The sequence below is a fragment of the Elgaria multicarinata genome, chromosome 5 (assembly GCF_023053635.1).
Source record: "Elgaria multicarinata webbii isolate HBS135686 ecotype San Diego chromosome 5, rElgMul1.1.pri, whole genome shotgun sequence".
NCBI lineage: Eukaryota > Metazoa > Chordata > Lepidosauria > Squamata > Anguidae > Elgaria > Elgaria multicarinata.
Window position 1 is genome coordinate 64,283,231 of NC_086175.1, and position 14,258 is coordinate 64,297,488.

Consider the following 14,258-nt stretch of genomic DNA (forward strand, 5'->3'; position numbering starts at 1 on the left):
GGATACATGCCAGCAGCAGTCTGACTCTTCTGGGTTTAGAGCAACACAGAGATAATAAACATTACCGTAGAAGTAAGGCACTGGTTGTCAATTGCTTTCTGGCCTGAATTCAAGGTGTTGATTTTAACCTTTCCAGTTGAGGACCTTGTTGTTGAAGTGACTGCCTGTCTCACCATGAACCTGCCCAGGTATTAAGATCTGCAAGAGATACCATTTTGAAGGCACCAATACCTGCAGTGGCCTATTTGTCAAACACATCTGAAAGGGCTTTCTCTTGTGTTGCCCCTACACTATAGAAGGTGCTCTGTCAAGATTGCCCCCCCCACTGCCTTTAGAAAGAGTGTGCAGTCAGATCCTTTTAATTTCATCTTTCAGATTATGTATTAGTTTAACATTTTAATTTATTAAGGTTTTTAATGTGCTTCTTAGTGTATTAAGATTTCATTGTTTTACTTCAGGCATGGGCTATTGCAGAGGGTTGGGGACAGCCACTAAGGGCTGTGCCCCTCTGCCACCATGGGCATCACCTGCCACCCAAACAGCTGCTTGGTGTACTGAGGGAGGGGTGCAATTCTGCTGGGAAGCAGGGCAAGCACCTTGTTTCCCAGAGGAATAGCTGAGAATCCTGCAATATGGCAGTGGAAGAGACCATGCTACAGAGGCAGTGAGCAAGGTGGAGGCTGCAAAACATCCCCTGTCAAACTGCATGTGGCCCACTTTGCTTCAAATTATGATTCACTGCCTTGATGTTTTCTTTTAAAGCAGATAGGGAGGTATATATTAATAATAAAATAATACTGTTGGCATCTTATTTGTACATTGGTACCTCATTCAAGGAATGCCTGTACCATTTTAACTAGGTTTCCCACTAAGTTCAGAAGACTCCAATGGGGTGGTTATGCCCACACTGATTCCATTCCGCCCGCCCCCCACCAATTCCCTTCTGCAAGCGGTGGGGTCCCACCAATTCCAATGTGCAAGCAGGACCCACCACTTGTGCAAGGGAGATTTAGTGCTTCCTAGGGGGAGCCCTGAAGTGAGCAGAAGGTGCCTCCTTTCAGAAATAAGTGTTTCCACTCATTTTGGGATGCCCCAGATGTGCTAAATTACCATTGAACAAACAGTGGGGGCTGCTTACACAATGGAATTGGCGGACCGTAAGAGAATCGGTGGGGGCATAAGCACCTTGCTGGATTCTGCCCTTTTTCCTGATACTCAAATCCATCACCACATTTACAAGGATTCTGCAAAAGAGCTTCTCTCACCCTCTTTACTAGTAAATCAGATGAAATGGAGAGTAGGCCTCCTGTAGGAAATAGCTGTGAAGAGGGAATTTAAGCAGATGCACCTTACCTTAGCCCTGCATGACAAAATGCATTTGCACAAATTCTCTCTATAACACACAGCAGGACCCTTTTCCTCCATTGTATCCATTATTCCATGCAAAGTCTATTTAAAAAAAAAAAGGATTTAATGAATTGTTTAAATTTCGGACACACTGACCCCAGAACAGTTGTTTTAAACAGATATTGTTTATTTTTGTTTGTGTTTTATGCTTTTTATGGTTTTAAATGTTCAATGTTTTTAACTTTTGTAAACTGCCCAGAGAGGTGGTTTATAAATGTAAATTATAATAATAATAATAATTTATTGCAGGATGCAATCCTGTAACAACAGAAGTGAGCATCATATTAAAGAGTTTTGTGGCGACAGGACTTTAGTTTCACAAGTCCAGTATTATTTTCTACCCATAATCTGACCAGCTTCAAGTGCTATGTATGTGTTCCCCAATAACCTCCCACTGTGCCGAGGCCCATATGTTAGACCATTCCCTTGATCTGTCTGACAGGCTTTATATATAAACATACATTATTATTATTATTATTATTATTATTATTATTATTATTATTACTACATTCATATACCACCCCATAGCCGAAGTTCTCTAAGTGGTTTACAAAGATTACAACACTGAACATTAAAAGCTGATATACAAAATTTAAAACCATAAAGCATAAAAAACAGATTACATATTCTGGGTCAGTTAAAAACTCAACATATGCTGTTAAATGCCTGGGAGAAGAGAAAAGTCTTGACCTGGTGCTGAAAAGATAACAATGTTGGCGCCAGGTGAGCTTTGTCGGGAGGTTGTTCCATAATTGGGGGGCCACCACTGAAAAGGCCCTCTCCCTTGTTGCCATCCTCTGAGCTTCCCTCTCCCTTGTTGTCATCCTCCAAGCTGCATGGCAAATGGTGTTTTGGTAGATCCCACTGCTAGGTTTTAGCTTGTTAAAAATCCCTATCTTGTTTACAAAATGCCTGTTGCTTTACAGTCTTCTTTCCTTCCTTCCATACAAGTCAATATTCACATATTTTTCAGTAAAATACTGCATGGAACCCAACATCTGTTTTATGGAATAAGGATTTTGTCCTCTTTCCTTTCCCAGGATCATGTGATGTAAGGTTTAATGAGTGACATCCCATGCTGGTTATTCCCTAAGGTTAACAATGTTTATTTTAATATCAGACTTCAGACCTGTACTGTTAAATTGATGCAAATAGGATTACAAGGATCTGACTTCTTGAAAGCTTCAATCTTCATTTTCTTGGCTCTGAGCTGAAAGCAGCCACCATGGGAATGTCAAGTTGAGACTCATTTGAAATGCATACAAAAAGAGAGACCTCTTTGTGTGTGTGTGTAAGAAATTCAAAATCCATTTCTTTTTTACATAAAGAAATATGTCCCCTTTGATGTACTGCCGATACTTGACTTCTACATGTATTCCGTTACTAGCTGGTTGTTATTCCCAGTTTCTTCAATGAATGATTACAACACAAATACAAATAGAGAATACTCACACATATTTTGTCCTTAAAAGTATGAAATGTGGGAAGTTTCACTACCGGAGAGCCAATAAAAAATTCAAAACTATAGTGAAAGCTGAAGAATAGTAATGAAAGTGCTGCAAAATCCAGAATCAAGTGAGCAGTACACTCTCAAACACAAAGCGACCGCTCCCAGAAATGGCTCTAGCCATTAGGAATGCCTAAATCACAGTTATTAATCCTTGATATACACTCTTTTTGTACACATTAGCTTTTCTGCAATAAAAGCAGAGTAGTTGGCTTAACTCCCATTCCCACAATATACCCAATATGATGTTACTGCGTTAACCAGACTAGCAGCTTTTTCATTGCTTACTACAAAATACAGAGTACCTACTTTGGTTTAGTTGTAGTCATCATCAGAAAAAACAACTAACAGCAGCTTAATGCCACTTCCAAGAATATAAATATATGCCACGGAGTAAGGCAAGAACACATGTCTTGGTGGAGATTAAAATTCATTCGTGCAATCGGTATGAGGTAATTCAGTTGTGCAGGAGAATGCTTGGGACTAACTCTGCCAAAACTATTAGAATAGCTTCCATGTATATTGATTAATCAAAGGAAAGACAAAATATTATTATAATGTTTCATTTGGAATGCCCTCAAACAGAAATTGAGCAGAGGCATATTCGTTAGAGACATTCTGTTCAAAGAAATAGGTGGGACACTAGATGATAGGTAGAAGATAAACTATCATGACAGGCTGGAAAATGGAGTTGAGCACAATGGAATGATTTATTTTGGAATCAATCACTATGAGGTTGTGTAATTGAGAGAGCTCTCACCTCTTTAAAAAATTTTTCAGCTTAGGAATTTAATAAATATTGAATTATGGGTTAATATGCTAAGAGCTAATTAGTATTTGAAAAAAAAATCAGACAAAATTAGTAAGAAGGGGATGCTCTCTAGGTTATATCAATGCCTGTATCTGCTATATGCAATTGCCTATGAAGGTCTTTATGCAGGAATTCAGCGCAACTTTAGGATGATTTACTTGTGATGTAATGTGCAGAAATTCCTGACAGTAACTAGCGATTTTGCTGAATTTCATAATTAGTCAGCCCACTGGTTGAAACTCATCTGTTTGTAATGCCCACCTTTGTAAGGAGCCTGGAGCAGTGTTTTATGAATTTACTATTAAATTTGGAATTAATTGTGAGCTTTGAAGCATGTGTAGTCTGCATCTAAACAACTCCATTTCTGTGCATGAACTGAATTGATTGGATTAACCTTCTTCATGCTTAAGGTAAAGAACCTGTTCAGACAACCCGCTAAGCCTTGGTGGATAAGCATTTTGAGCTAAACGTTATGGCTTAGTGTGTCGCGTGAACCATTCCTAACCATGGTGGCTACATAACCACAGTTTAAACATGATCACTAACCATTTGCTGCAAAAGGGTTAGCGGCCTAATCATAGCTTAGCGTGCTGTCTGAACAGGCCCACAATGTGATTCTGTCAGTTTAACCACCATCAATCATATTCCAAGAAACAGCCCATTAGGTGTATGCACACCAGCTTTCTCCGTTTCCCAATTCTCTTTAATGATGGGCAACTGATGACAAGTGAACATTACATAGAAAAGCCACATGGAAACAACCACTCAAGAAGGGGGCAAATAATGTGGTGATGCATGAGGCACCACATTTCCAAACTACAGCTCCCAAGATGCACTTTGATATTGTGCATATGCAAAAGCTCGTTTACATGGAATGAACGTTCATTTTAAGGGGAAACGCTCATCTGAGTTTAAATGGGTGAGTTTGTTATTCTCCTGGGAAATAATGAATTCACATCAGGCTAAGTTCACTCACCACTAAAACCAGTGATCATGTTCCAGAACTCCTGCACTGTTGAACATTCCCATCAAAGATGCAAGTATGAACCCATCTAACCACATGCCTTGCAAAAATATTGACTATGAGCTCCATCAGATGAGTGTTTTATTGCACTCTCATTACTGGGCAATCACGGATTTTCACAGGTCCCTCTTATGTGTCATCTGCCTCCCGAGCGCCTCCCATCCCTTCTAGCCTTCTTCGTGTGACAAGAAAACACCCCAGTAAGTCTGACTTTTAAAGATGGAAGTTGCCGCTATCTCCTGCTGAGTGCAGGAGAAGCAGTGTGATCAAAACAGCCCAATGAATGGGCCACGTGCACATTGTTTACTTCCTCTTTCAAAAGTGGAAGTAATGAGGGACAAACCTGTGGGTGGCGAAGTAATGGTAAGCAAACACGATTTTCCTCATGAGATGATGCTCCATGTTTGGATGTGTTAGGTTAAGCCTTGGAGGGGTAATGTTATCTGTATTTAAGATTTGGATATATATAGGTGCATGTGTGTTTGTGTGAGTGAATATAGTGTTTAAAAAATTAATAAACCAGAGCAGCTAAATGCCATGTTGAAGAGTATAAAAAGGTGTCACTAATTTAATATAAGACCACATGTCTATAATGGAGATTAAGAATTCATTCCCGCAGTGGGTATGGAGCAACTGAATTCATTCAGCTAAATGAGTGAAAGTTCTGTTATGTTTCCAAAAATATATTTTGACTCATTCTCTCACAGACATCATTCCGGCATGATGCCTAAAACCTAAATAAAACAAAAAGTAAACACTATCTCCCCAATTACTTGCCCACACTGGCGCCATTCAGAAGACACTTTAAACCATGGCTTTAACCACCTTGGTTAAGCCAGAAAGCCAGGCCATGTTCAGAAGACATCTTAAACCATGGCTTTAACCACGGTGAATAAGGTTTTTTTTCACTGTGGTTAAAGCCATGGTTTAAGGTGTCTTCTGAACAGGGCCACTGAAATCAGCTTTCTAGGCCCAGGTCATAAGCTTTTTTAGTTTCCAAGCATCTAGGACAGGCAGTTAGGGAGCAATCTTATTGCCCCTAGACAGGGTTTGAGGGGGGAATGGGATAGTTCAGATTCCTGGATCTGAAGTCGGTGTCATCCCTGTGCCCTTGTGTCCTTAGAGGCTAAAACTTTGGAATTATAATTTTCAAGTTAATGTTCTCATTTTACTAACTATCATGTGTGTTGGAATATATCTTAAATCAGAAGTAGGCAAGTGACTAAGGCATTTGTACCCTGCAGCAACTCACAGGCTATTATATTATTATTATTATTATTATTATTATTATTATTATTATTATTTCAATTTATATCCCACCTATATACAAAATACCCCTATCAAGTAATCCTGAACATGGAGAAACCTAGTACAAGGCTAGACTACAATCAAGTCCCTGTTGATTCCATAGATTCAGCACATACAATCAGCACCTGCCACATGGTTGTGTTATCCTGATCCAGTGGCCTCCCCTGTAGATCAGCTCATGGAAAAGCAGTTCTTCTCACACAGCTGGAGGTACATCTGAAGGACACCTTAATGCAATAAAAAAGTAATAGCCAGTATAGGTGCTCAAAAGTACTCAGCCTGGTGAAGAAAGCCCTTAAACATTTGGAGTGTGATAATTATTATCTCCAAATTACTCTTATTTACTTATAAAGCTCAGTAACAGTAATATAATTTTGACGTCCAAATAATTCAGACATCAAAAATGTTAGCTGCAACACTACAAAGGTAGAATGTAGCCAGATGTTGCTTGAAGTATTAATGACTGAAATCCCAATGAAGAATGTTTCATTCTGTGGCAGTTCATTATGATTTCAATGCTAAAGAAATTTTTGGTCACCCTTTCTTGGAATGCCGATGGCATTCATCCCAAACCTTACTTGGAGTCATAGTGCACCCATAGATAGCTTCCTCTTATGTTTCAGTCTCTGGTCAGCTTATTATCTCAGCATTTGTCTGGATGTTACTTCTTCTCTCTCCCCTTATGCAAGAGATTTTCACAAACTCTGTTTTGTTCATAATTGCCTCTCACAAATGGTTTTCCCTCCTCAATGATTTCTCATTAAGACAGAGGGACTCAAATGAGCTAATTAAAATAGGTTTTATTGCAAGAAAAAAAAGGGGGGAAATCTTCGCATGAGCTAATATGGATCTCAGTAAATGTTAACTGACAAATATAATTGTGTTCCTTCAGGGAATAAGCAGTATACTTTTCACAATAGCCCATCATTTCTTGCCAGCTTGTCATGTTTTCCCATATACCTTGGCTGGTCATCCTGTCAAACATAACCCAGATTCATTTATACACTGAGAGGTGCTCATTCTAAGGAATAGCAAGAACTTATCATTCCATATAGCTCTGGTTCCACACAGAAATTGGATAGCAATAACCACTTCCAGATCTTAATGGGGGGGGGGAAATGAAGGCACATGGAGAGGAGTAGCATTGCTGCAATGTACACATGTTCACTAGGATGTATGTAGAGAGCTGAGCTCCCACACGTACAGCATGGGAAAATCATGCTCTCTCTGCACAGTTGCGAAACCAAGGTAGAACATAAGAAAAGCCATGCTGAATCAAACCAGAGGCCTATCTAGTCCACCATTCTGTTCACACAGTGGCCAACCAGCTGCCTGTGATAACTTCCAGCAGTAGATGTTCACTATTTCTGCCTTTCTGAAAAAGTCTTGAAATGTAGCTCCGTTGTAGGAATCCTATATTATTAATGATGAATAATGATTCTTGAAGTGTATGCCCTACAAAAAGCATTTTGAGGAATACTGGAGAATGATAGTCAATCAAGGATGGACTTCATATGATAGGCCAGTTTCAAAAGTTGCTGGTAAGCAAGCTCCGTTCAAGTGTAATAACCATTTATTAATTTTGTTATTGTTCCTTTTTAAAGCCATGCTGAATCAAAATGCTTATATTCTGCCATTAGAAACTCCATCAGATATTGCTTTTAGTACTACTTCAGAAATTAAGTAAATGTTAGCATGGGAATTGTTTTTGAAGGAAGTGACCTTTTTCACCCACACACATGCACATTCTGAGACAATTCTCCCTAGGATAAAGTAAAGAGTATATCCTAGATGTTGACACATGAGCAAAAATGCAGTTAAATTGGTTCCAACTCACATACTTTCTTCAGTAGTCCAAGGGCTTCTGATTCTCATTCTGACTCTCTCAATATTCAGCAATGCATAACAACAAAAAGGAGGGGGTTCACTAGTCTAATGACCTTGACCTTACAGGGTAATGGCAACATCTAGCAGTGATAGTTTAGCTCAGTGACTGAAGTGCTGGTCTTTGGGAATACCCAAGCTCAAATCCCTTCTCAGCCAGATACTTGATTAGGGTCTTGGATAGGATGCTCTCTCTCTCTCTCTCTCTCCCTCTCCCTCTCCCTCTCCCTCTCCCTCTCCCTCTCCCTCTCTCAAAACAATATCACTTGATTGTATTGATGATGAATTAAAGACAAAGATTGTAAAACTACCATCACCACTTCTAAATCTTCAGATGAACATTTCTCTATACAAGGGAAAACTAAGCTGATGTGCTTTGCTTGCTCGCATTTCTTTCATTTCATGTTGGAAAAATGTTTACACACAGATTTTGACAGGTCTAGATTAGTCTAACATAGCAGTTCCCAAACTGTGGGGCATCACTCCAGGGGCCTCTCTTCCTGTATTAACATTAGCAAAATGCCATGAAAAACAAGGACAAAAGAACTTCCTGCTTAATCCTTTTTTCCCCTTTCTGTTCAAACCCTTCAGATTACCCTTCTCAATCAAAAGCAGGACAGAAACTTGGGAATGTCTAAACATGCAAAGAATTGCACCTTTATTGCCTTACTTATTGTTTAGTTGCCTTGCCTTCATACACAGTGTTATTTTCCCTCTTGTCACAGGCTTGCTTTGGCCAGGTATACACCTGCTTCTCTGTCTGCTCTAATTCCTCTTCTGTTAGAATTTTAAATTTGGCTGGTGAACATAGTAAGGATCATGGCACAGACAGCACAGTTATGCATCAGTGAATGCAGAGGCAACAGGAAACCAATTGAGAGTTTTCTGCTAGTATAGATGTAACCTTGCATTCCTGACTTATCATGTGGGTATACATTATCTCAAATTTGGGACATGGGTAGTATTACGCTACCAACTGGGCCTCTCAATTCATTAACACTGTCCAAATATTGTGAAACCCAGGAGGCATAAAATGGTCTTACCTTTAACATATTCTTTTTTTCCATTGAGTCTGACATCCCACTCACACTTTCTTGGGAGTAAATTCCACTGGCCCAATGAACATACAAGGGAATAGCTGGATGACTCTCCAGGTTTCCCTTGCTCCGTAACAGAAAGTATTGTAGAAACCAAACAGGTATCAGCTATGCATGGAGTTCCGACATAGGTGAACGCTACCATTTACTTTGCATTTTCAGACTTTTTAACAAAGTTATCCATTTAGTCAAAGTCCTAGAAGGTCATTCTAAAAACACTTCTGGTACAATACTTTGAAAATAAGAGCTAATCTATTAGCATTATTGGAACAGAATAGTTTTTTATGCCTTCATTTCCAGTTGCTGCCTCTAAACCTTCTCTGCATGCACACATGTGTTGCTTTAAATTGCATGGACCTATTAAAGAGAACATGTCTGGATGACCGAAGACTGTTTTCTTCAAACTCCAGCAACTCCATTAGCATTTCATGACTTGAAAGTGTGACTTCAAGCATAATGGGATTTTTGAAAAATTATTGCCATTATTGTTATAGAAATCAGCTTCCACATTAGGCACCTTAACCCAAGCCTTTGATGCTGTATTCTGAATATAATCAACTGCTAGCTCCACCTAGTGTTGTTTTAAAGCAGTCTAAAGTTCACACACTTATTGACAAAAGGTAACCAAAACATGAAATCACTATTTTCAATTAGACATTGACAGCCTTCTATACGTTTACAAAAGCAAAATCATAAGAATGCATTTTAGCAACTTAAGAAACATTACATATTTTAATGCACCGTTTCAGCAAAGGAGAATGAACTTATATCATTTATATGGGCAACAAACACAGAATCCTTCGGAATAGTCAAACCTGCCTAAAAAGAACACTTCTATTAGATTAGGATGTAATTAATTCAATCACTGAACAACTTTTTTCTACATAAAAATAGCAACCATCTTTTATCTGCACTTTTAACTGCACTTTTTTTAATTCAAGGGAAATAGCTGAAATGCTCAAAGTGTCAAATAGTATGTTCTATTTATGTATTCCTGCTTTTAGAATAACAGCACTGGCTGCTTCCCTTATCTGTATTTCGATACTGAAGTCTATTAAGGTACTACTTAAGCACCTATCATTAGCAGTTAATCCATTGTCTCTATGTTAGAACAAACCTACAGAGATATTACACAACATTTAAATCAAAGTACTGAGGTGTTGTCCTATCTGATAAGAAAAGCTAAGGACCCATCTAATGAACAACCCTCATCTAAATTGTATTTAACTTTTTGTTATTCTGATAGATACTTGATTTTATTGCAATAGTTATTGATAGGACAATATGAAACACCAAAGCTCACATATTCCCATGAACGAGGAATTGATGTCAAGAAATCATCCATTCACAATATGTCATGAACAGCAGGAGTCAACCTTGTGGTGGTAATCAGGATGTATCATGTATATAGGTAAAATATTTCTCACTATGATAGAAAGAGTGGAAAAGATGAGAGGAACTGATGCATGGAGCTGAGAAGATGTTTTTAAAATAACTCAAACTTTTTTTTTTTTTACAAAGTCACCTGAAACTTTACCTTATTGCTCATTTGTACAGACAAAATAACAAGTCAATAACTGAAAAACAAACAAACCCAGATTGGCACTTGAATTTAAGAAATGCATACATGAGAATTGCAGTGGTTTTAAAAATGCCACCACCATGTCAAATGATTTCACATATGCTGTCATTTGTCATTAGCAGTTTTAACTGAAACAAGCTGATACAGAGAAATTAAGAACAGTAATCAAGCGAGAAATGATAGACCCAGCTGGGTAGCCATCAAGTTGGCAAAACGTGAATACAGTTCAGTAGCTGAAACAGATGCTAGAGTTGTTGAAAGACCCTGCAGGAGATATAGATGCATTTCCTTCTCATAATAGTACACTACTGAATACATGACAAGAACTAAAAAGGGTGGAAACCCTTTTGGGAAAGCTCACTACCAAAACAGAACCTGCAAGGATTTTGACTATTTCAGAATTTTCAATACATCCAGCTTCGTTCGTCCAGCTCAGTGTATATGCCTGTCTATCCAAGTCAGAGACCATGCCACTAGGGTTTCTGGGTTGTTTATTTTCCCTCACCTGGGCTTCCCACAGACTTAGAAAACACTTTGTTCTCTAACCTTACCCTTTCATAACAATCCCTTTCAGGTAAGTAGCTCCCAGAGGTAAGAAGCGAGCACAAAGACATCACACACTAGCATAAATGCAACACAGAAATCCATTTTGCAGAAACAACACTGTTTCCAGAGAGTTTCAAGACCTGAGCAACAAATCGTCTGCCATCATCCACGGAGGCTCAATTCTAACATATGCTTTGTCATGGTCATTTCTAATATCATTCACGGTAATGCAAAGGCTTTGATCATCCTACCTTCCATGCCAGCTGCTTTTCTCGTCACTCCATCATGCCAATAAGTTGGCTGCGGTAACAAATCAAGATAGTGCAAAACAGCATCTTTCCCCTGCATCTGTCATCTTCCTGAAAGCATTCTATTGCTGCCGACTGCTGGAAACTAGAAAGTCTATTTGAATTCCAATAGCTCCCCTCTCGCATGATTCAAGTTAGGTTAGGTGGGCATGCCTAACATGATTCTCTCCATCATTTATTATGCAGCTGCTACACTGCTGGTGTGGTAACCACTCTGACTTTATCTGATACGTCAGTCTGGCAAACCTATACCTTAGTGCAAACACACAATGAGACACAGCAGCATCCTGAATTTAATGAGTCTTCTCTCTGCCTCAGAGAGCAGTGCATCTGCAAATTTCACCAAAGCCCGGCATCCGTGTTCGCTCTAACACTGATTATTAAGGCTTGCCGCTTTTCTTAAAGAGGATTGTTGTTTGGGTGGGAGGAGGAGCGTTTCATTTCTCATGCCTCTTTTGCTCCCCCCCCAGCCCCAGTTCCCTCCTATTATTTCTACTTTAAATATTCACCAATCTCTCTCAAGCCACACTGCTTCTTCATGCAAACTTTGCTTAGAAAAGACTTCTAAAAACACAGTATTCAGGGGAGGGGTACATTATTTATAGCCTTAGCCATGGTTCATTATCAACATGACATCCAAAGCAAAATTGCATTAATACCTCTGCAGCCTAATGAATAGCTCTCTAATGAGATGAGAGCACTCAGTTCAAACCTAATAGAGTCCCTATACCTTCAGGTGATTGCTTGCCCATACCTGTTATTTATGTACTTGAGGGAAGCAGTTTTCATGGTTCTGTTAGTAGCATCTTATCAGTCAAATGATACCAGCTGCAGCTAGAATATTTGGTGAGTGACAAATCAGCAGGGCTCATTTAACACAGCCATCCCTCTCCTCCCCCATATCATCAGTAGATAGTGTCCTAGAGCATACTAGGAACCATGTGCATATGTGCGTGTGTGAAATATACATTACAGCAAATGTCCAAAGTACAGCTGTATTAAAGTAAAACAAAACAGATAATATAATTTTGTTATACTTAACATGGGCAGATAGTAACAGGCAGACATAGCTTTCAAAAAATCTAGTAGATATTGACACGGATTACATCAGTTATTCACTGTATCACTACCCCCTTATACACAAGATTCTCTAGGATTCAGAACAAATATTTCTTTTCCTTTACTGTACCTGATTGCTAGAGGAATACCAAGCTCACCCCCTCACCCCAAACTCACAGTGCAAGGACACATGTTATTGTGGTATATTCTTGATCTTCAACAGGCTTTCTCACAGTACTCCCCCTACTGCTAATAGCAATCTCATTAAACTGATCCTCAGATTACCATGTGCATTTGAAACCATGTACTATATGTCATGTGAAAACACTTTAAAAAGACAAATAAACACACTATCTCCATGTCCTTCACAGGTTAGTAATGAGGAAAAGGAAAGAGGAAATTACAATTGTGTCTACCCTGCACATCTAATTTGCTACTGCTTAATCTGAAATGGGAGTGCACTGAATGGTTCTTTTGAAACAGGAATTACATGGTAGATAACGACCCCTGTAGTGACATTGTTTTTAGCCTGCACTGACCTGCAAAACATTCTCTTTAGGGGAGGCAAAGCTATAGAGTGTAATCCTGCCTGGAATAAAGCCCTATTGAACTCAATGGGGATTACTTTTGAGCAAACATGTAAGGATTGAGCTGTATGTCTGTTTTAAAATAGGCAAACACAGCCTAATTCACAGCAGCCCTGCTGAATGCAAATACACAAGCTGAAATTATTATTATTATTATTATTATTATTATTATTATTATTATTATTATTATTATTATTATCTACCATATCCAGTGGCTTCAGGGCAGGTTACAGGTTACAACAATGTTGCATGAGATAAATCTATTGCACCCCTCAAGGATCTTGTAGCCAAATTAACAAAGATTTGAGAAAACAAACTATACAAACAATAGCAATTAAAAATGCCAATACTAGAAGTGGTTGTGAAGCCTGGATACTTCCCATAAAATATCCTGTTGCTGTTAGTCCTCCACTCTCCAAATACAGGTCTCTACATTTGCTCCTTTGGTGTCACAATGCATGCTTTCATTAGAGTCCTCTGATTTGAGTGCTTCATCTGTTACCTAGTTGGCTACCATACAGTGACAAAACCCAACACAACCCCCTCTTCAAGACACAAGCAGCTTCAGTTAAGAGTTGCAAATGCATATATATGTCAGGTGTTTGGTCTTAATACCATGAGTATTTAGTCAATATGGCCACAATCCCATACACACTTACATGGGAATAAATCCCACTGAACTCAATAGGATTTACTTCTGAGAAGGCATGTACAGGATTGTACCATAAGGCAACATAAGGCAAGATGGCTACTACTGAGCAGGAGTTTTGCTCCAGAGGAGAGCTTACTACTCAAACATAACAGTTAGAATGAAGGAAATTAACTTTCACTTGAATTTTAAAGAGAAAGCATGAAGCATGGTGATTTGGAGGTAAAAACATCATCTCACTTATAGGGATTTACAAAATTCTGCAGCATAAATTGGTATAAACGGGGAACTGACATCTTGGCCATCAGATGTCTTCTGGGCAAACACTGATCTCACTAACCTCTTAAAAATCACAATTAGCAGAGGCAATAAAATTCACTAATGCAACAAGATGCAGAATTTACTAGATGCCATATCTTTGTCACCGTGGAATAACACATCCTTTTGGAGTTGTTATGCAAATAAATCAGAATCAGAATGTCTACAGCT

The 14,258-nt window shown here is 38.8% G+C and overlaps 1 protein-coding gene across 3 annotated transcripts in view; it reads right to left on the bottom strand.

The window, feature by feature from the left end:
• DMD (dystrophin) overlaps positions 1 to 14,258 on the bottom strand; it is a 1,279,927-nt gene that overhangs the window by 1,161,248 nt on the left and 104,421 nt on the right. The window contains exon 1 of one of the 3 annotated variants that reach the window (XM_063126495.1): positions 11,418 to 11,659. The exons of the other annotated variants lie outside the window; for them this stretch is intronic. Coding sequence (XP_062982565.1) covers positions 11,418 to 11,514 — 97 coding nt within the window. The 5' untranslated portion in view covers positions 11,515 to 11,659. Of the gene's footprint in view, positions 1 to 11,417; positions 11,660 to 14,258 lie in introns of those variants that run through there. 3 annotated transcript variants of the gene reach the window in all.